Source organism: Plenodomus lingam, assembly GCF_022343315.1.
Source record: "Plenodomus lingam strain CAN1 chromosome Unknown contig_21, whole genome shotgun sequence".
NCBI classification, from domain to species: Eukaryota; Fungi; Ascomycota; class Dothideomycetes; order Pleosporales; family Leptosphaeriaceae; genus Plenodomus; species Plenodomus lingam.
Window position 1 is genome coordinate 886,785 of NW_027093938.1, and position 20,039 is coordinate 906,823.

At 36.4% G+C, this 20,039-nt stretch overlaps 3 protein-coding genes across 3 annotated transcripts; 2 read left to right on the plus strand and 1 right to left on the minus strand.

Moving 5' to 3' along the window:
- Positions 1-14,147: 14,147 nt before the first annotated feature.
- Positions 14,148-15,574, minus strand: ABL3 (Alpha-ionylideneethane synthase abl3; the record flags this gene model as incomplete). The annotated part of the gene is made up of 3 exons (XM_003842968.2): positions 14,148-14,994; positions 15,074-15,459; positions 15,509-15,574. Coding segments are annotated over 3 exons (1,299 nt in total), but the record flags the coding sequence as incomplete, so codon positions are not given.
- Positions 15,575-16,028: 454 nt separating this feature from the next.
- Positions 16,029-18,657, plus strand: ABL1 (Tyrosine-protein kinase abl1; the record flags this gene model as incomplete). The annotated part of the gene is made up of 6 exons (XM_066096704.1): positions 16,029-16,904; positions 16,952-17,015; positions 17,079-17,312; positions 17,380-17,827; positions 18,059-18,121; positions 18,539-18,657. Exons 1-6 carry the CDS (start codon positions 16,084-16,086, stop codon positions 18,655-18,657), a joined length of 1,749 nt encoding a protein of 582 aa, XP_065953399.1. The 5' UTR covers positions 16,029-16,083.
- A 1,047-nt stretch (positions 18,658-19,704) lies between these two features.
- Positions 19,705-19,989, plus strand: PKS5_1 (polyketide synthase; the record flags this gene model as incomplete). Its single annotated transcript, XM_066096705.1, has 1 exon — positions 19,705-19,989. The coding sequence occupies one exon, from the start codon at positions 19,705-19,707 to the stop codon at positions 19,987-19,989; it is 285 nt and encodes a 94-aa protein (XP_065953400.1).
- Between the last annotated feature and the right edge of the window lie 50 nt (positions 19,990-20,039).

Genomic DNA, 20,039 nt, shown 5'->3' on the forward strand with positions numbered 1-20,039 from the left:
TTTAAACACCTATATAATCTTATTAAGGTTTTTAGCTTATAGTAGATAGGTATAAAGCTTTCCTAAGTAGTCGCACTTTAATACTAAGATCTATTACTTATAAGCTATACCTGTTAGCATATTAAATAGATCCTATAATACCTAGTAGTATAGACGTAGTGATCTTTCCCTTAGTTATCTTAATATAACCTGTTAGGCATGTATAATAGCGTAGTGCTCGCATTTGCTCCTAGGAGTTCCTTTAATCCTAACGTTTATTACTAACTTAACTAGAGCTTTAAGCGCCTTAGGTCCTAAATAGCCTAATTGTTAGTGCTAAAGCTCCTCACTATTGTGTCTTAGGTAAGTTGTCTAGGATTGTTAGGGTTGTTTAGGCACTATACTTTAGATTATTTAATAAGGGGTAGAGGGCTTGTATTCTAGGAAAGTTAAGTTAAACTTGCGTAGTAACTTAGCTAATACAACGCTCTTTTCTAATAATCTAAACTGTAAGGTAGCATCTAGCCTAAGGAACTAAACTCCTACTTTAAGCAATCAAGCTTCTAATATAATATTTACATAAAAACCTTCTACTAACACTACGTTAGTAAGCACCAAATCTTCTATTTTTAGACCTCTTGGTCTATTAAGAGTATTAGGGATTACTCTAGTCCCTCTGCCTAAGATTAGAAAAGCTTAAGTTCCTGCTTTAACTATCTTATATTTAACTAATCTAAACAAGCTTTCTTCTAGGTAGCTTATATTATTAACTAGGTGCACTGCACCCCTATTATTAAAGATAGTGCTCTTTAATAGAGCGTAAGCTTTAAAGTCTATAGTTAAATAGATCCTGTTTGTTTTCTCCGCTATTAACATAGGGTTAATTAGTGCCACCTAGATACTGCCTAGATAGGTGATTGTGCTTGCCTCACCACTATAATCTTGATTAATAGGATAGGACTTAATTAGAGTTTTTCTTAACTCTTTAAATTTTAGATTCCTATTAATCTTTTTCTTAATCTCTAATTGTTAAGTAGTAGTAAGCTTGTTACCTGTATTAATCTAAGCTTTAATAACATTTTTATATTTAAGAGGTTTCTATAAGTAAGATCTACTATATAGATATAAAGACTCCTTCTTAGGTTAGTTAGAAGGTGGAGCTCCTATTATTACAAATACTCTAGGACCCTTAGAGCTTAATCTTATGTTGTTCTCTTAGAGCAGTAATAAATAGATCTTAGCAACCTGTAGGAGGTTATAAGTTAGCTCTCCTATTACTAACTTTTTAATAATCCTTTAAAACATGTTTTAACCCTAATCTAGTAAGATCCTAGCAGATAGAGCTTTAAGATAATCCTGTACTATAAGCTATCCTTTAACATTAGGAACGTTATATACCTTAGCTTGCGTATATAGGATTATCTACTCCTTCTACTAGTAATTAGCGTCTTAGCTACTTATCTTTGCCTTAGTAAGATAAGCTTTATACTACAATCTCGCTAGTATTACAGCGCTTAAGTTAGTTAGCGCTAGGTTATTGCGGAGCACTTAGATTAGTGCTTAGAGGGTTACTCTTCCTTGATTAACAAGCTCTATATAGGCTAGGGTAAGGATCCCTTAATCTACTATGTTGTTAACCTATGTAAAGAGGTTCTAGATTACTAATAACTTTAATGCCTAGTCTAATAAGCAAGCTTAGTACTATGCTATTTAGAGTTTGTACTGCTTGCTTGTTATATTAGATAGCGCGATATCTATTAGCATGTTAGGCTTAATAGGTTTATTCTTAAAGTGGTTTTTAGTATCTAGAGCCTTAGGGTCTACCTCTACCTAGATCCCTTTAGTTAGGGCATAGTATCTAAATTAAATGTACTAGGTAGGCTAATTAGTTAATCTAGTAAGTAGGATATCCCCCTTTAGGATTTAGTCGCTTATAGTAGAAGAGTAATAAGTAAGCTTCTGCTTAAGAAATAGTATAAAGAGTAAAGCTTGCTAGCTTAGTGTCTAAGTTAAATAATACGCTTAAATAGATAGGACGATCTTTAATAAGGTAAAGCGCGAACTAGGCTTATAACTGTGGAAATTTAGATTACTAAGGTTAGGAATAATTTAGGAGATAGATTATTAGATTATATCTACTACGATCGTACTTATATATATAGAGCTTTAGCTACCCTTACTAGAAGGTGAATAATTAGTAAACCTTCCTTACTAGAGCTCCTGCTTTTTATTAGGCACTTGGCAGTAAGCTGGCAGTTGATTAGATAGTGGGTTATACAGGGGTATTGATCGGGATTGATTGGGATTGATCGGGATCAAGATGCTCCGTGATCTAGTTGATATCCCTCCTGCAACAAGACGTTATTACAGGAACCCTAGACTTAAGTCCTGCTAGATAATAACTTTAGCAGGGTAAATATAGTAGAGCTAGGGGGCCTAGAAAGTACGCTAGTCCTAAATAGGTATCTAAAGGGTGCGCTAATTTCACCCTTTAGATATGTTAACTAATTAGAGGAGCTAGAGGTAAAGGACCCTGCGCTAGGTTAGCGCAATATACGCGCGATGCTAGAAGTACTTAATACCTAAGTAAGGCTCTAATTTAGACAAAACTTAGATAGGTATAGAAAAGATTTAGTTATATAAGAAGAGAAAGACAAGTCTTGCGCTAACTAGGAATTAAATTAGACAACTCTCTACGCAGAACTACTAACCTGCTAGACTAGTATAAGGGGGAATATAGTAAACTGCCTAATTAATATAGGGGCATAAATAAATCTCTTAAGATTAAGTGCTGCGCAGGCGTTATAGGTACCTATTAAGACACTAACCTAGACCCTAGGGTATACGCAGGGGGTAGTCACAGCTAATAGCAGGATGGACCTATTTATTAGAACCGCGTAGAATGTGCTAGTACGTATAGGGGAGGTAGAGACCCTAACTTATTTTAGGGTAATTATAAACCTAACCTGCTTAGCTATATTAGGGGGTCTATAGTGTACCTCTGCTAGGCTAGCTATTTAGTATAATATCTACAGGAGGGTTACCTACTAGGTGCTATCCTTAGATAGGGAAAGGAATACAGTCTTTATAGCCTTAGATCTAAAGCTAGAAGATAGAGATAAAATAGAAGAGGAAGACAAGTTAGAAAACTAATAGCAGGACCCTTGCTTAGGAAAGAGATCCTACAAAATTAATACCTAGGAGATAAATACTGCATAGCAGAATATATAGCATATTTAAAATTTCTGCAAGAGGTAGACTATATAGAGCTATAAGCGGGATTTAGTAAATATAGATAACTATTTACCTTAGAAGATAAAAAGATGCTAGAAAAATAGGTAGTATAAACTATAGGATATAGTATAGGGGCAAGCAAAGACCTATAGGCTATCTAAGAGCTAAACCTAATATTAGTAATGTGTAAGCTAAATTAAGGTGCATAGCAAAAAGTAGCGTAAATAGTTGCTAAGGTAAGCACTAAGTATAAAAAAGTTAGCAAGAAAATCTAACTAGTAGACAAACTAAAAGAGAAGGATAAGGATATAGAGTTTAGAAGGGAGGACTAGAAAATAGTAGCTAAGGAAAACTAACTACTAAAGCTTAGTATTCGCGAAAGAGTTAACCTTAGCCCTTTTAACTATCTTTTTAAGAAAAGATATACATTATTTCTAAGAGGGTCTAGGCTAACTACTAAGAGGATGCAAGAATAGAAATTTAGTCTAGACTTATTAGTAGTAGAAAGGACTCTATTTTAAGAAATAATTCTTAATAGAGAAGTAGCTATTGCCTTTAACTTTAGAGAAAGTAGACGTATTACTTAAGACGTTAGCCTACCTTACTAAATAAAGATAATCCCGCATAAGGCATAGCAAATACGCAGTTTCCTAGTAGCTAAGGTAGTAGAAGAAGAATTTGTTTAGATATTAGAAGAGCGTCTAGATTAAGGAACACTTAAGAGGTGCAATAGCCTATACTAGAACCTATATTTCTTAGTAGTAAAGAAAGATAGGAAGCACTATCTAGTCTAGAATGCTATCTATATAAACAAGGTTAGCTAGAGGGACGCTAACCTACCTCTAACTATAGATAAATTCTCTAAGAAATTTGCTAGGTGTAAGATATTATCCCTAATAGATATGTTTTTAGGATACAACTAGATTACCCTACACCTAAATAGTAGAGATATAACTACTATACACACCCCTATTAGCCTGCTACAATCCTGCACTATAGTATAAGGAGTAACAAACTTAGTAGCGGCCTTTTAGAGAATTATAATAAAAATACTACGCAATTATTCCCCTTATACAATACTATTTATAGATAATATAACTATAGGGGGGCCTAAGACTAACTATAGGGGCGAAGAGGCGCTTCCTAGGGTCTAGAGATTTGTGCTTAAGCATGTGCAGCAGCTTAACTAAGTCCTAGTAGATATTAAGTAAGCGGGGGGTATAGTTTTAGGAAAGAAATATTATTAGGGTATAGCTTATCTTAGCGTTGTAGGCTATAAAGTTAGCTTTAAAGGAAGATACCCTAACTATATAAAGGTAGAAAAGATTATAAAATAGCTAGAATATAGAAATATAAGGGAAGTCTAGATATTTATTAGGATCTATATCTACTACTAGATATAGGTTCCTAGCTTTGCTATCTAAGCAAAGCTATTGTTTATACTCCTGCGAGGCGATACTAGGTAGATATAGGAAGAACTATAGAGAGTAGTAATAAAAGAGCTTAAGTATTTTATTACTATAGCACTAGCCCTAATAACTATTAATTATAAGACTAGAGGGACTATCTACCTTATAGTGGACGCTAGTAGGGAAGGTGCAGGAGCTTCCCTAGAATAAATAGGGCTAGATAGAAGGCAACATCTATACTAGTTTAAAAGTACTATATAGTTAAAGTCTAAAGTAAAGTAGCACTCTACTAAGCTAGAGTATAGAGTAGTGCTATAGGCCCTAAAAAAGTTTAGAGTTTAGCTCTATAGAACACTATTTATTATTAAGACAGACGCTTAAACCTTAATTACTTAGCTTAATTAGTCCTTAAGTAAAATACTAAGGGGAGTAATAAATAGGTGGCTTGCTGCTATTTTAGCGTGGGACTTTAAAATTTAACATATTCTAGGCAAGAGGAATATGGTTATAGATACTCTATTACAATATCTAAAAGAGGATAGATAGGAACCCCTAGATAAAACTAAAGATAACGTTAAAGACTTTATTAAGCATATAATTGCTAACGTTAAGTTATATAATCTAATAAAGGACAAAGTACTATATCCTAAATATAGCGCTAAATTAGAAGGAATTGCCTAGTTTCTAGTTAGGTTTAAAATCCTAGACGTTCTATAGAAGGAGTTAAGAGCATAGAAGAAACGAGCATTAAACTTCTTTATAAGAGATAGGTTCCTCTTCTATAAGATATCTTAAAATATAGTAGTAAGATAAGTAGTTAATAATAAAGACGTTAGGATTGCTGCTATATAGGAAATATATTACCTTATTAGTTATTATAGGGTAAATACTATCTACTTAATAATAGCTTAGCAATATTAGTAGGAAAGGATATATAAGATAGTAAGGCTTACTCTACGTATATATTATAAGTGTTAGAAAAGAAGTAGCAAGAAGAAGGTTAACATACTTACTAACACCTACTCCTATATGCTATAGGAGATGGTAGCTATTAATATAGTCTACATGCCTTATAATTCTAGGAAATAATTCCTAGTAATAGCCTAGGACTATTTAAGCAGGTAGCCTAAAGCACAAGCATTACTAAATAATAGATTAAAAACTATTGCTAAATTTATATACAAAGATATCCTATATAGATAGAGTATAGCGCAAAGGATTATAGTTAATAGGGGGCCTAACTTCTAAAAAGTTATTTATAATTTAGCCACTATCTATAGCATATATAGGGTTTAGATCTCCGCCTATAACCCTTAGGCTAATAGAAAAATTAAAGGAGGGCATAAACTAATTATCAACGCACTTGCAAAGCTCTAGGGGAGCTAGGTCTCTAATCTACTAATAGTACTCCTAGCTAACTAAATATCTATTTAAGAAAATACTAGATACTCTGCATACTAGCTAGTTACTAGTTAGAACCTAGTACTCCTAATTAAACTAGCTCTTCTAATATAGTAGACGCTTCCCTTTAGGTAGATAATAGATAGGGCTTAGCTACTAGTAGTAAGGGCCACCTAGGTTAACCTAAGAGATTAGTTTCTTAAAGATATAGTATTAAGAATTAAGAGGCTGCGCTTATAGAAGAAAGAATATTAGGACAACTATAAGGAAATTTAAAGAGAGGAAATTAGCCCTAGCTTATTAGTACTACTATAGGATTTGGCCCGCTAGATAGATATATCTAGAGATAGGAAACTTAGTAATAAATAGCTAGGTCTATACCTAGTAGCGTAGAGCTTTCTAGAGTTAGGGACGTATTAGCTAAAAGATTTAGATAAAGCTAAGTTCGCACATATAACGCTAGGCTAGAGGGTAAAGATCTTCTACTAGAGAAGCTAGGATAAGGTAAACTAGGAAGACTAAGGACTTATAAAGTTATAGGATAGGGCACTATAGGAAAATAGGCACATCTTCTAAGCGCCGCCTGCGTAGTTTAATAAGTTAGGTATAGAGGGAAGAGAAGAAAATAAGGAAGCTAAATTAGAGAATTAGGACTAGGAAATCCTGCAACTAGATATAGGTAGTCCTACTCTTAAGATTAGGCCTAGGACGCTCCTAGATAAAGAACAAGCAGAATACTAATATTTTAATATCTTAGATTCTAGCAAAAGTAATTAAGAGGAGGATAATTAATAATTAAAGAGTTAATAGTATTAATACTTTAGTGTTAAAACTTAGGAAAAATATACGCTATAGGATGGGCGCAAGATTAGTAGGGGAAGGTAGGAAGCGCGCTAGTCCTAAATAGGTATCCAAAGGGTGCGCTAATTTAACCCTTTAGATATACAACGCTCTAATTAGCTACACTAACTACCTACCTGCGCGTAGATAAGTAATTACAATAAGGATAATAAGAAAGTAAAGGTAGAAGGATAATAAATAAGTAAAGGTAGAAGGGCAATAAATAAGTAAAGGTAGAACAAAGTAAAGGTAGGAGAATAATAGGAAGGCACAAGTACAATAGGAAGGCACGCGTGTTCCTGCATATATTCTACCTACGCCGCTACTACTATAATAAGCTATACTAAAAACTTTAGATATCTAACAAAGCTACAAGTATCTAATAAAGCTACTACTAGAAGATCTTAAATAAAATAACAAGCCCTAAATAGTTATTAGAAGTCTAGAAAGGAAAATAGCTAGTAGTTAAGCTAAGTTTACTAGGATCCCTAATATTAACAGGTTCCCTGCAGCCCCTAAGGTTAAGCCTATAACCTAGAGGGTTATAGCTATAGCCTATAACACCTAGAAGTTTCGCACTAGACTATTAGCATACATTACAATAGAGAAGTCTTTTAGCTATTAAAAGGTTAGACTTAGTTTAGCCTAAAGAGTTTAACGCGCAGACCTAGGCACTTTACAAAGGTATCCCTCTTCTATAGAAAGGAGGTATAACTATAGGTAGCTAGATTAATAAGATACGTGTAAGTACTATTACGCAATAGAGGAATATTATAGATAACTTTATAGGAGCACTAGGGGAGCACTTTAATAAAACTTTAGGATTAATAATAGTAGTAGGGAGCTTTATAGAGTCTAGCCTAGTACTTATATAGTTATATAGTAGTGTAGCTAATTTTAGGCTATAGTACCTATTTATAAAGGAAGCGCGTAATATATATAAGAAGCGGCTTAATAAAATACGCTTAGTAATATAGTATATCTACGCTAATTACGCTAAATTTAGTTAGAAATACCTAAGCTAGTTTACCCTATAAGTAGGTTAGACACACTAAGGATATATAGACGTAAGGTACCTCCTATATTATATAGGTCTAGACTAGCTTGCTAGCTTCCTAAACTTAGAGGTATACTATAGAATATAGGGTTAAAACTAGTTAAAAGACAATTTTATTAATATTACTAACTAGCATAGGGTCTAGGTTATAATTGCTAAGCTAATAGGAAAGGTAGATACTATCTTAAAGGCTAAGGAGGAACTAGAGGACTATTTCTTATAACGTGTTAGGGCAATTATTTATTACTATATAATAGGCCTACATACCCTACCTAGACTAATACTTAAAGGTATAAGTAACCTACGCAACTTTAACATACGCTATAGAGAGGAGGATAGTACTTACGCTAGGATTTAGCGCCTAGTACTATAATAGTATAGGAAGTTAAAGAACTAGGTAGGGGTACTACTTAGTATAATCCCCCCTAGTAAATAGATATAGAAAGAGGGTATAAAGCTATTAACAAACTATAGGATACTAGTGCTAAAAGAAATTAAAGATATTCTAGCTAGCTCTCTACAAGGAAGCAGAGAAGTAGCTAAAAAGAAAGTAGAGGAGGAGAGGGTAATATAAGAGATTAAGAATCTAGGTTATAACTAGCTACCTAGGACTATATCCTACGCTAGACGCGCCTAGACTATACTACTAGACAGGAGTATAGTCTAGAATAGAGGACTATTAAGGTTAGGAAGTATAGCAAGGGAGTTATAGAGTTACAAGAAGAGGATAGAGGATATACTAGATACTACCTTAGGAGAAATTAAATTAGCCACCTGTATCTTAGAGGAAGAATCTCTAGCAGAATTGCCTATACAAAGGATAATAAGAGCATAAGGAAGACACGCTGCCTAGCTCTTAAAAAGGATAGGAGAGAATGTTTACTAGGAGTTTAGTATTATTAGCTAATATATAGTAGTAGGCCTATAACTATAGGATACTAATATAGAGGTAATAAATAAATTACGTAACTCTTTACCTAGACTGCTTAAGGAACTTAATAAGACTCTAGACACTAAGATAATAATACTAGAAGAAGAGGGTATTACTAAAGATAAGTATGCTATAGTTAAGAATAAAGCGCCCTATTAGTGTAAAAACTAACGCTCCGCACTACAATTAATTACTACTAGGATTAGGAGTAGCGCACTTAATAACACTAAGCAAAGGAAGCTAGTTAAAGCATAGTACTACAAAGTTACTAATTATAGCACTATCTAGGACGCTAAGGGGAGGATAGTGCAGGATTTAAATTAGGTATGCTTTAGCTACTTAAAGTTTATTACTAGTAAGATAGGGCTCTACATTTAGACTCTAAATGCAGAGGCAAGTAATAGATAGCTAAACGTGCTATACTATAAGCCTAGAGAATAGGGAAATTTATAAGCTAACCTAGTTACTATAGTAGCTTTTACTAAGCTATTTAACTAAGATTACACCTCTAAGGATCTATAAGCTTATTACTACTAGCTAAAGAAGATAGCACTAATAATTAACTAGGCTTAACTACAATAGGTAATAAGATTTAAGTAGAGTTACTAAGGCTTCTTATAAAAAGGAAGTATAACCCTAGACACCTTTATATAGATCTATAAAGACCTAGAACTAGTAAGGATAGTAGATAAGTACTTTAAGATATATAAATAGCACTTAAGGGAGATAAAGTAGGTAGCTAATTTAGGGTAGTGCAGGACTATATACTACTCTATTATTTAATAGCTAGTGTAAGGGGATATAGGATACTAGCTCTAATATACTATAATCTAGGAAACTATAAACCTAATCTTATACCTATACTACACTAAGTACGCCTAGGCAGGAGACTAGACCTTCTTTTATTACATAGACGTGAACCTTTCTAAGGCAGCGCAGTTAGGACAAGGGCTTAAGATAATCTAAGGCTTAGTTTCTTTTAATAACAAGGACTAAGATAACTATACTAAGCTTCTAATTAGGTTTAAAGAAGTATAGAAGAATTAGGTAAATTAGATAGATAGAGGATTAAGGAGGAACAAGAGGGCCTATATCTAAGTATAGGAAGATAGGGTGCACTAGCCTAAAGAGCTAAGGGAGAAGTGCCCTATAGTAAAATAGGAGAAGGAGATCTACTAAAAAGGATAGGCAAGGATTATAAGCCTAGTAATACTATATAGATCTACTAGACCTACTACTTAAATATAGCGTATAGTTCTGCTATAGTATATAAAAGTATAGGATAATATAATAATAATAGAGGTGCTAGAGATAGGGATATATATAGAGATCGCACTAGCCTACTTATAGATAAGTATGGCCCTAAAGACTCTATTAGGGCACCTAGTTAAATATAGTAGAGTCTAATAGCAGTTTCCTAGGGACGTCTAGGCTACCTACCTAACCTAGATCTTAAAGGTAATTATATGTTAGGTTTAATAGGATAACCCTTTAGTAAAGGTAGAGATCTAGAAGTACCTAATAGGAGATTTAAATAAAGAAAAGATAAGAGCATAGATTAGGAAGAGTTAGGTTAAGATAGTAAAAGAGTTAAAGAAGAATTAGGCTATCTATATTAAGAATAAGAAGCTTATATTTAGTAAGGATAAGGACGCTAGGGTACTAGACTAATCCTACTTTAGTATAAAGGGAGTACAGCCTACTAAGGCAGGAGAGTAGTAGAGGTATAATAGATAGATTAAGCAATTAGAGACTCTAGATACTATTAAAAAGCATCTAGGAGCTATTAAGGAGGAATAGAAGGTGGAGGGATCTAGGCGCCTAGGGCTAGGCTATCTAGGAAGTCTAGCTAGGGCGTAGAGGAGAACTATCTTATTAAGTTTAGGTTTAAGATTAGAGACCCTAGATACTCCTACTCCCTTACCTAAAGCTTAACAAGCTAGGAACTAGGGTTACAGACTAGAAGGAGGAGAGTAAGGTCTAAGCTTAATAGGGCCAAGCTTAAAGGAGGGGGAGGTTTGTGCCGTAGTAAGGGATATATAGGAGAAAAACAAGGCTTAGCCTAAAAGGTTAGGTAGATTAAATAGTATAAAGGTATAAAGGATTAGAGGATAGGAGAGCGAAAAAAAACTTAGAGAGACTTTACTTTAACCTTACAATATCATCTTTTTACTTATGTTCCCGCATTAAACTATATCCTCTACCATAGCACCACTACTATTGAACCTTGCCCCTCCCACTTCTCCTCGTTTGAATAGGTTACTCTCCCTGACAGTTTACTACCTTTATAATTTCCTCCTTTATAGGTATAGCTTTTGCTAACTCTAATATCTAATATACCTACTAAGTATCTTCCTTTATTTAGCTAGCTAATATATATTTTATTCCTTCTCTTTACTAATAGATTTATTTAATATAGGTATAAATCTTCTCTAGCCTATAGCTTACTACCTTATTACTATTAGGCCCTCCTAGTATACTAAGCAAGACTAGCTCTTTATCTACCTAGGGTAACCCCCTAAAGAAGAAGAACCTAACTTTGCTTTTATATAGCTATTTAGATACTAGGCAGGCATTACTATATATAATAAAATTAGTATAGTAGTCTAAGAGACCTAGGAAGTTTCTAGAGGCCTCTTATATATACGTATCTAGGAAGGTTTAGGTACCTATCCTTTAGGCTATATCCTAGTCCCTCTAGTGCTCCTTTATAGCTTCCTATAGCTCCTCCTAGTCTTGCTTCTAGTAGGGTCTAAGCTTCTTTATAAATATTCTGCATATAGTATTATAGAAGTCTAGCAGAATTTTTAGTTAGTCTACTTTATCTAGCCCCCTATTTTCTACTTAGTAATTATAGTTATCTAAGAACTTTATAACCTTCCTCCCCTAGAACTAAAAGTTAGTTTTCCTAGGCCTTATTAGGACTAGGACTTTTCTTAGGGGTCTAGAGGATTCTATTTTAGTTAATCCTAGGGTAATATTACTTTCTCTAGGTATTATTCCTAGTAAAAAGGATAGGCTTAGCTAAGGTAGTAGGCTTCTATAAATATTAAAGGAGGTATATAAACTAGTAATATTAATTAAAATTATTAGATAAGTTAGTATTTACTTACTTATATTACTTCCTTCCTCTTCTATCTCTTACTTTTATAGACTACCTCCTCTTCCTTAGTAGCTATATCCCTAATACCCTTCCTAAATAGTGCTAGTACTTATATTTATTTTTAGTAGGTTCTTATTATATTAGTAATATTAGCCTAGCCCTATTTTTCTACTAATAGTATATACTATCCTATAGCCTTTGCTATAGCCTTTTTATTAGTAGCAATATTCTAGGTGTTATAGCACTTCTAGTATTGCTAATGCTTCTTGTAGTTCTAATTATTCTAATAGTTCTAGTTCTAGTTATTCTAGTTATAGTTATTCTAGTTCTAGTTATTCTAGTTATTCTAGTTCTAGTTATTCTAGTTCTAGTTGTTCTAGTTCTAGTTATTCTAGTTCTAGTTGTTCTAGTTCTAGTTATTCTAGTTCTAGTTGTTCTGGTTGTTCTAGTGTTTCTGATGTTTTCTAGTTAGCCTCTTAGTGTTATTACTCTATTCCTACTAACACGCGTTAGCTACGTCCTAATATAGGCCTACTATTTTTGCCTTAATAATATTAATTATTAACACTACTTATTTTCTAATTTTGCTCTGCCCCCCTTATACTAGAAGAAACGTCCTCTTAGTTATATGCTAGTAGGCCCTCCCCTTTACTAAGATAAGATAAGTTCCTCTTAGGCTTTACTATTTAAACTATTAGGGAGAGTAACCTATTTAAATAAGGAGAAGTAGAAGGGGTAAGGTTTAATAGTAGTAATCCTATAGTAGAGGATATAAATTTAATACAGGATTATAAGAGAAAAGTTAATATTATAGAGTTAAAGTAAAGTCTCTAGGAGTAATACTATTCTATCCTCTAATCCTTCTTACCTTTATACTATTTAACCCGCCTAACTTTTTAGGCTAAGCCTCGTTTTTCTCCTATACACCCCGTGCCACGGCACAGTACTTTAGTATCTAGTTATCTAAATGCTATGTATCTAACTATATAAGTAGCTAAGGAGTTACTAATATCTAATAAGTGCTTCTTACAGATATCTATAATTTTAGGCTTCTTATCTTTAAAAGTAGTTATATCTTTAGTATATAAGTTATTAGTAATATTATCTAGTATCTAAGGTAGAGTAGTAAGAAAAAATAAACCCTTAATATAGTCTAAGTTAAATATATTACGTATTACTACTATAATAGGTTATATAGATATTTTATAACATTAAGCTATAGATATCTAGTATAAATATAATTTATTAATATATAGTTTAAAGTTATTACTATTATACTAGTAGATGTTTCTAAAGGACTAAAATAGTAAAATGAATAGAGTACCTATATGCGTATTAAAGTAGTTAGTAAAATACTTGTAAGCTTCTAAAGGGGTATTATAGCTTACTATAATTATTATTACGTAATTGTATACTAATATTAGTAGTATACCCAAGGCCTTATTATCCTATTTATTCTAGTCTTTTATATTAGGACGAAATAATTGTTATATTTATTTTCTAGTAAAAATAGGCTAAATACCTATATATGTAAATTTAATAATCTAGGCTAACCTTTATTCTAAGTAGTTCGTACTTTAGAAAACTTCCTTAAATATTAAGAATAGGTCTAGATAGAAGTTAAAAGCTAGTTTTATAAATATAATTGGTATTAGGGGTAGTACTAAGCTATAGTTAGAGATAGTAATATTAGATGTGATATATTAAATAGGTTAAAGTATAAAGCTATAAAAATATTAGGATATTAATAAAGTATACCTCTAAAAGAAGTAGATATAAGTAAAGTAATTAATACAAGTAGGTACTAGTAAATAAAGCTAAGTATATTAGTACATAAGCTAGGCTTATAACCTAATATAATAAAAGTATAAATTAAAGAAGAATCTATAAATATAGGCAAAGTGGCTAAATATAGACATCCACTAGCACTAAAACGGGCGTCATCGAGACGACCCGGGACGAGGGAGTCGCCAATGGTGGACGGCAGTCACCACCCCCGGTATAAGGTAATCACTAAAGGTGATATAGAGATAATAGGTAGTACTCCTATTTAGGCTCTCGTTCTATCGCTGTAATAGTTTTTTAGGAAGCTCTATATAGAATTAAGGAACATTATAAAATACATACTAAAATCAAGATAAAGAGGGAAAATAATCATATAGCCATTATATATACAATCATTAAGCTTTGCTATCATGGTATAGAGAGAACATATGCTAGTTCTGGAAAGGCCTTTACTGCCCGGTCGGGCAAGGACTTCATATATCTCCCCCATTCCTCCCTACAAGCAGAGCAGATCTGAACTCCTCCAAATTGATGCTTAGTTTCAGCGCCGTACGACTCTCGAAAGCAGCAGTCTGGACAGTTATCTTCGTTTTCCAAAAACTCGACCAAGCCCGGAAACATGACTTCACCGCTGTTGTTAGAAACGATATCCTTGTAGCGCTTTTCGTCGCCTGCTTTAGCGTCTTTAGCATCTAAACGATTCCAAAGTTTGAAGTTCTTGCGTGTTTGGTCGACGACCTTCTCAGTCTCCACCTGCCCAATCGTCAGATGCTCTTCCACGAAGCGATATCGCCTCATCATCATATGTATAGGGCCGCCAAAGAACCGTACAAAGTTTATAACCCCCTGGAGAGTGGTCTTCGGCGCCAAAGCTACATCCATCGCCCAAAGCACCTCTCGAGCCTGGTGAAAAGCTTCAACGCGCATATCCGGAGGCATGTATGCAAAAGTACTGTTCGTCTCGCCTTCAGAGCGGTGCTTGAAGAATGCCACAGCATCGTATAGCGTGTCCCCGATCTCGGTCAGTATCTCATACTCCATATTTGAGAATTTTAGATCGTCAAGGTCGTTGCAGGCTAATGATGCTGCTATCGTAAAGCGGGCAAGTGCATCGGCGTCTCGCATCCGAAACCACTGCCGTGGCGAATGGGCAAGGGCGTTGACATACCGACGGAATAGCTCTCCGTTTCTTCTCTCACTCGACTTGTCCGCTGTGATGAGCAAGAACGATCGGTATTCGCGGCACATATTTTCACTGTGAAATCATCCATGTTAGCATCAGTCTCTCAGAATTGGGTTGGGGAAAGTTCTAGATACGCTCAAGGGTTTCATACCGATCCGCTGTACCTAGGAAAAGTGCATCGAGGACAGTACTAAGGTTGTAGCCCATCATATCGTCTCCAGCTGTCACATCTACAAGGTTGCCGCGGAACTCCGCCACGATCCCAATAATGATGATTCGCATAAATGCAACATAGCGTGGCCAATTTGTATACTGCGGGATTACGCATCGAGTGTACTCCCAAGCACAGGCAAATATTTCTTGCTTCATTGCCTTCGGCATGTCGAGATCCTGAAGGTCATTGGCGAGATCAGGGGGATAGTACCATCGGTCACGTATATTTTGCATTGCCTGCGACTTGCTGACGCCAGCATCCTCGATGACGTCGTCTCTGGGGACATCGATGAGTGCTGAAGCGTAATACCTAAGAAGAATCTTCTGCAGCATCAATCATCTTGAACTTTGAGCAGAAAAGGCTGAAACTCACTGTCTTGGTAAACTTCAATCCCTCAGTAAAGGAGTTATAGAGCAACATGAATAAAAGCTTTCGAATCTAGTTCTGTTGCACACAGATGCAGGTGGTGTAGGTATATTAAAGTAAGAAAATGACATTGGAACAAAACAGCATGAGATTATGATGGCCGATCTTCCAAGCATTCACGGCATATCGGGATATCTTTTGCAAGAACTGAGCCTTTGATCGTGCGAGTAACCTAATCAATACGCCAACCGACTGCGCAATACGGAAGTTCCACTGGTGCATCTATTTGCCCGTAGCCCATAACAATAATCTTCATTCCGTTGAGTTAAAATAATTTCCTTAATACAGAGACAAATAATGTTTTCGGACAAATAAATAAATTCAGACACAAGGGAACGGAGTGTAAGACTAGCGCTGATGGAGATAAGCCGAGAAGAGTGAAGACCGCCTCGCAACGATTAGATCGGCGAGGTATCTCATCCCAAAGAGTCACCTATTGTAACAATGATTCTATACATTTACCTAGATTCAGTGTATATCAAATCAGACACATCGAGGAATTAACGGTGACTTGTCACATCATGTACTGCGATTCATTCTTCATGAGCAGGCTGCTCTCATTGGCACAATTATCTGGTTCGAGCTGGAGCTCGATTTGTCTCGTGTGTGTTACTTCTTTGGTTTTCTGGCGGATAAAAATTGCCGTCACACAATATATACGACTACGACATATTCCAAGTCCCTCAATCTTCGCTGCGGTCTCCTACATCTGGCTTGCCCGAACCACCTACAGCGGGAAACAGTACTGGATACACCGGGACCTGCACAGACAACATGGCCCCTTGGTCCGCATTGGGCCAAACGAGATCACCACGGATGATCCCGAAATTCTCAAGAAGATCGCATCATCAGGCAGCACATACAGCAGAGGCACCTGGTATTTGACTGGAAGATTCAATCCTTACCACGACAACCTTTTCACCATCCTCGATCCTTTCGCGCATAAAAAAGCGAAGACTCGATCCATGCCTGCATATCTCGGAAGGGACACACCAGGTCTCGAAGTCATCATCAATGATAAAGTCAAACAGCTAATAAGTATCCTTCAAAGGAGATATCTGGCTGTACTGCCGGGACAAGATCCACCACTAGTGGACTTGGGCTTGATCTCGAACTACTTTACTATGGATGTGATTACGCATCTGGCATTTGGCCATCAAGTGGGATACCTCCAGGACGAGAAAGACCATTACAATTTCCTCGGTTCGGTGCGCAAGCTTTGGCCGCAAATGTCAACATCTGCTGATGTCCCATGGATTCGCAATATCCTATTTTCCAGGCCTGTCTTGAGGTTTCTGGGACCGAAACACACAGACAAGAAGGGCTTTGGAGCTCTTATGGGGTTAGTAAACCACATTGCTTGCGAGTTCAGGACTGAAATCTTTGTAGAGCAGCGAAACAGCATGTAGATCGTCGTTTTGATTCGGGCGAGGAGAGAAAACACGACATGCTCGTATGTTCTTCCCGCAAAGCAGCTAGCTTTGGATCCATAGTTAACATGATCAATCTTTTCTAGGAATCTCTTATGAAACGAGGATTTACCCGACAAGAATGCGAGATTGAAGGGTTGTTCCTGTTGCTCTCCGGGACGGAAAGTACAGCTTGCGCAATACGCCAGATACTAGTGCATGTTATAACAGCCCCATCGGTGTATGCAAAGCTCAAGCAAGAGATTGATTCAACTTGTCAGGGAAGAGGTATTTCGTATCCTATTCAATTAGCGGAAGCAAAACGGCTTCCTTACCTTCAGGTCTGTCAACCTTGTCGACTAGCACCCCCCCAGAATTGTGTTCTCCGGTCACTCACTAGTTCTGTAGGCTGTAATTTATGAGGGAATCCGCATGCGTCCACCATTGCTCGGACTGTTCCCAAAGGTTGTCCCTGAACCCGGCGAAACCTTCCATGGACAGTTCATACCAGCAGGGACATCCATATGCACCAACGGCTCATCCTTGCTACGCTCAAAATCCTTATTTGGTGCCGATGCTGATCTGTACAATCCAGGAAGGTTCATGGAATTGAGCAAAGAAAGACGCGAAGAGATGGAACGGAATGTGGAGCTTGCCTTTGGTCATGGACAATGGATGTGCGCCGGCAAGACTATCGCTTTCATGGAACTGAACAAGGTCGTTTTTGAGGTAAGAGTAATCTCGTTTGACACTAATTCGTGGTATTACTTTGCTAACAAGAAGCACTGCCAGTTTTTCCGCGCGTTCGATATGCAATTGCACAGCCCTCTGAAGCCCTGTGAGGTGGAGAGTTATGGTGTGTTCTTAGAATCAGATCTTCTAATCCGGATCTCAGAGGCTTCGGAGAGATGCGTTACTACAAAGGCTGTAAAAGAAAATAGAGATAGTGATGAGCATTAGGGTAGCAAGGATGCGTTAGGCGCCACAGAAGCCACGCTATAGATTCAGTAATGCTCTAAAGGCAGGTCATTACTCTTACTCAACGTAGATGTTTAGACCGATAACGAAATACCTAAACACTGAAAAGCCGGCCTCATTGCTAAGCCTCCAGCAAAATCCTCTGATCTCTCAATGATATCACGTGTAACAGGTATGAGAAGAAGTTCAGACAAAACATTTTAGCACGACGCAAAATAAGGCCTACTAATACGTGACTTCGTCCAACAGCTGAGGCAGTGCGGTTCTAACATAGAATTTACATAGATGAATATCGCTTTCTACCACAGCTTACTACCTTAGATGATTTAGCTAATGCTTTACCACTCACATGCTCATAACCGTATTTCAGTAGCAGCTATGCTAATATAGTTAATTAGATATGAGTAGAGGTATTAATGTGAGTAGGCTACGTGAAAGACGTTAAGCTTCTTGAAGACTACCTGTGATAAGAGAAGATTAGTTAATCAAACAATGTCATTTTGAAGAGCAAGTTTTTGGAAACATCCGCAATTTCAACACTGATCAGGCGTATTATCAGCCCTGGTAATCATAGCTTCGATGTTGACAGCCATGCTATCGATACCCGCCTCAATACCGTACCCACCTCAAGACCCATATGCTCAATGTGCCCAGCGGAAGCAACTTCATCCGTATGCCAATAGTTTTACCTTCAACATAAAATATTGAGCGAATGATCTAGTGTTCCCGTAGAATTAGATTACTGAACTACTAAGAGTGAAGATGACGTATATTGAAAATAGCTTCTACAGAAGAAATTATCGGTAAGAGGAATGGAAGCTTGGAACTACTAAGGGAGCAAGCTTAAAAACCTCTAAGAAAGGCGGGTTTAGTATTAGCAACAAGGCTAAACAATAGCATGTCTTGAAAAGTCCATTTCTTTTTTCAAGAGACGAGTGACGTTTCGTTAAATTAAAACTCTAATTGTATTGAAACTTTTCTGGAAACTATTTTATTGCGATAAAATCTAAATTGCTATACAATACAATTAAAATGCAAAGAAAGATTATCCTGGTCGATCTTGGTATATGGCCGGCTCGCCTATTGTTGCTAGAACAGCATTCCTTCATTACGACACCCTATCTACGAACTGTAAGTAACGCAATCTGAAATTCCTATGCCGGAGTTCCCTAATCTGTGACTGGAAGTCCAAGTTGCGCGACGGAGCATTAATGTTAAGTAGATACCCCACCTTTGTGGAGCAAATACGGATTGTGAATGAGCCAATTTCAAATTTTCCCGAACTATCTGGAGAAATGCTGGGAGAAGCATCGCTAGTAACATCGCAATACTGGTAGTCCAGTGAATCCTATGATTAGTTCATGCGGAGATTTAGCGCAGCTGTTGCACAAATTATTTTGTATTGATTTCCTACAGTATGAAATCTCACTACTCTATCTAACTTTAAGGAACTAGCGGCCAGTAACATCTCTTTCTTTACAGATTGACGACGGGCTTTGAAGACCCGATATCAACCTTCCCACCTAGTGCATCGAATATTAAATAAATCTTCCTAATACTTCCATTATATCGGGAAATTAGATATTTGGGCCAGTTGCTCATATGCAATACAACTTACTTTGTTAAAGTAGCCACCCGACGTAGCTCCTTGTGACATTCTCCATACTTCGACCTTCTTTAACTAGCATCCATCACCTCAGTATCGTAACGTCTTGTCAGCTTTTTGAAACTACTTTACCTGTACAGCTACCAAAAATGGTGGTAAAATTTGCCAATGGTGTTCGGAACCGCGGAAACGGAGATGAGGGCCAAAGGGGGACTCAGAGGCCTCTATCAACGCCCATAGCCATCGTCGGAATGAGTTGTCGGTTTGCGGGAGGGGCCACTAGTCCCTCAAATTTGTGGGGTCTTCTTTCTGAGGGCAAAGACGCATGGTCTCCGGTCCCTACGGACCGGTTTGATGCCTCATCGTTGTATCATCCGGATCAGCAGAGGACAGATAGGGTAGGGTTTCCTCCACAGCAAAAAAGGCCAATCTAACCTGTCGTCACTCAACTTGTAGCATCACATTCAAGGTGGATACTTTCTAG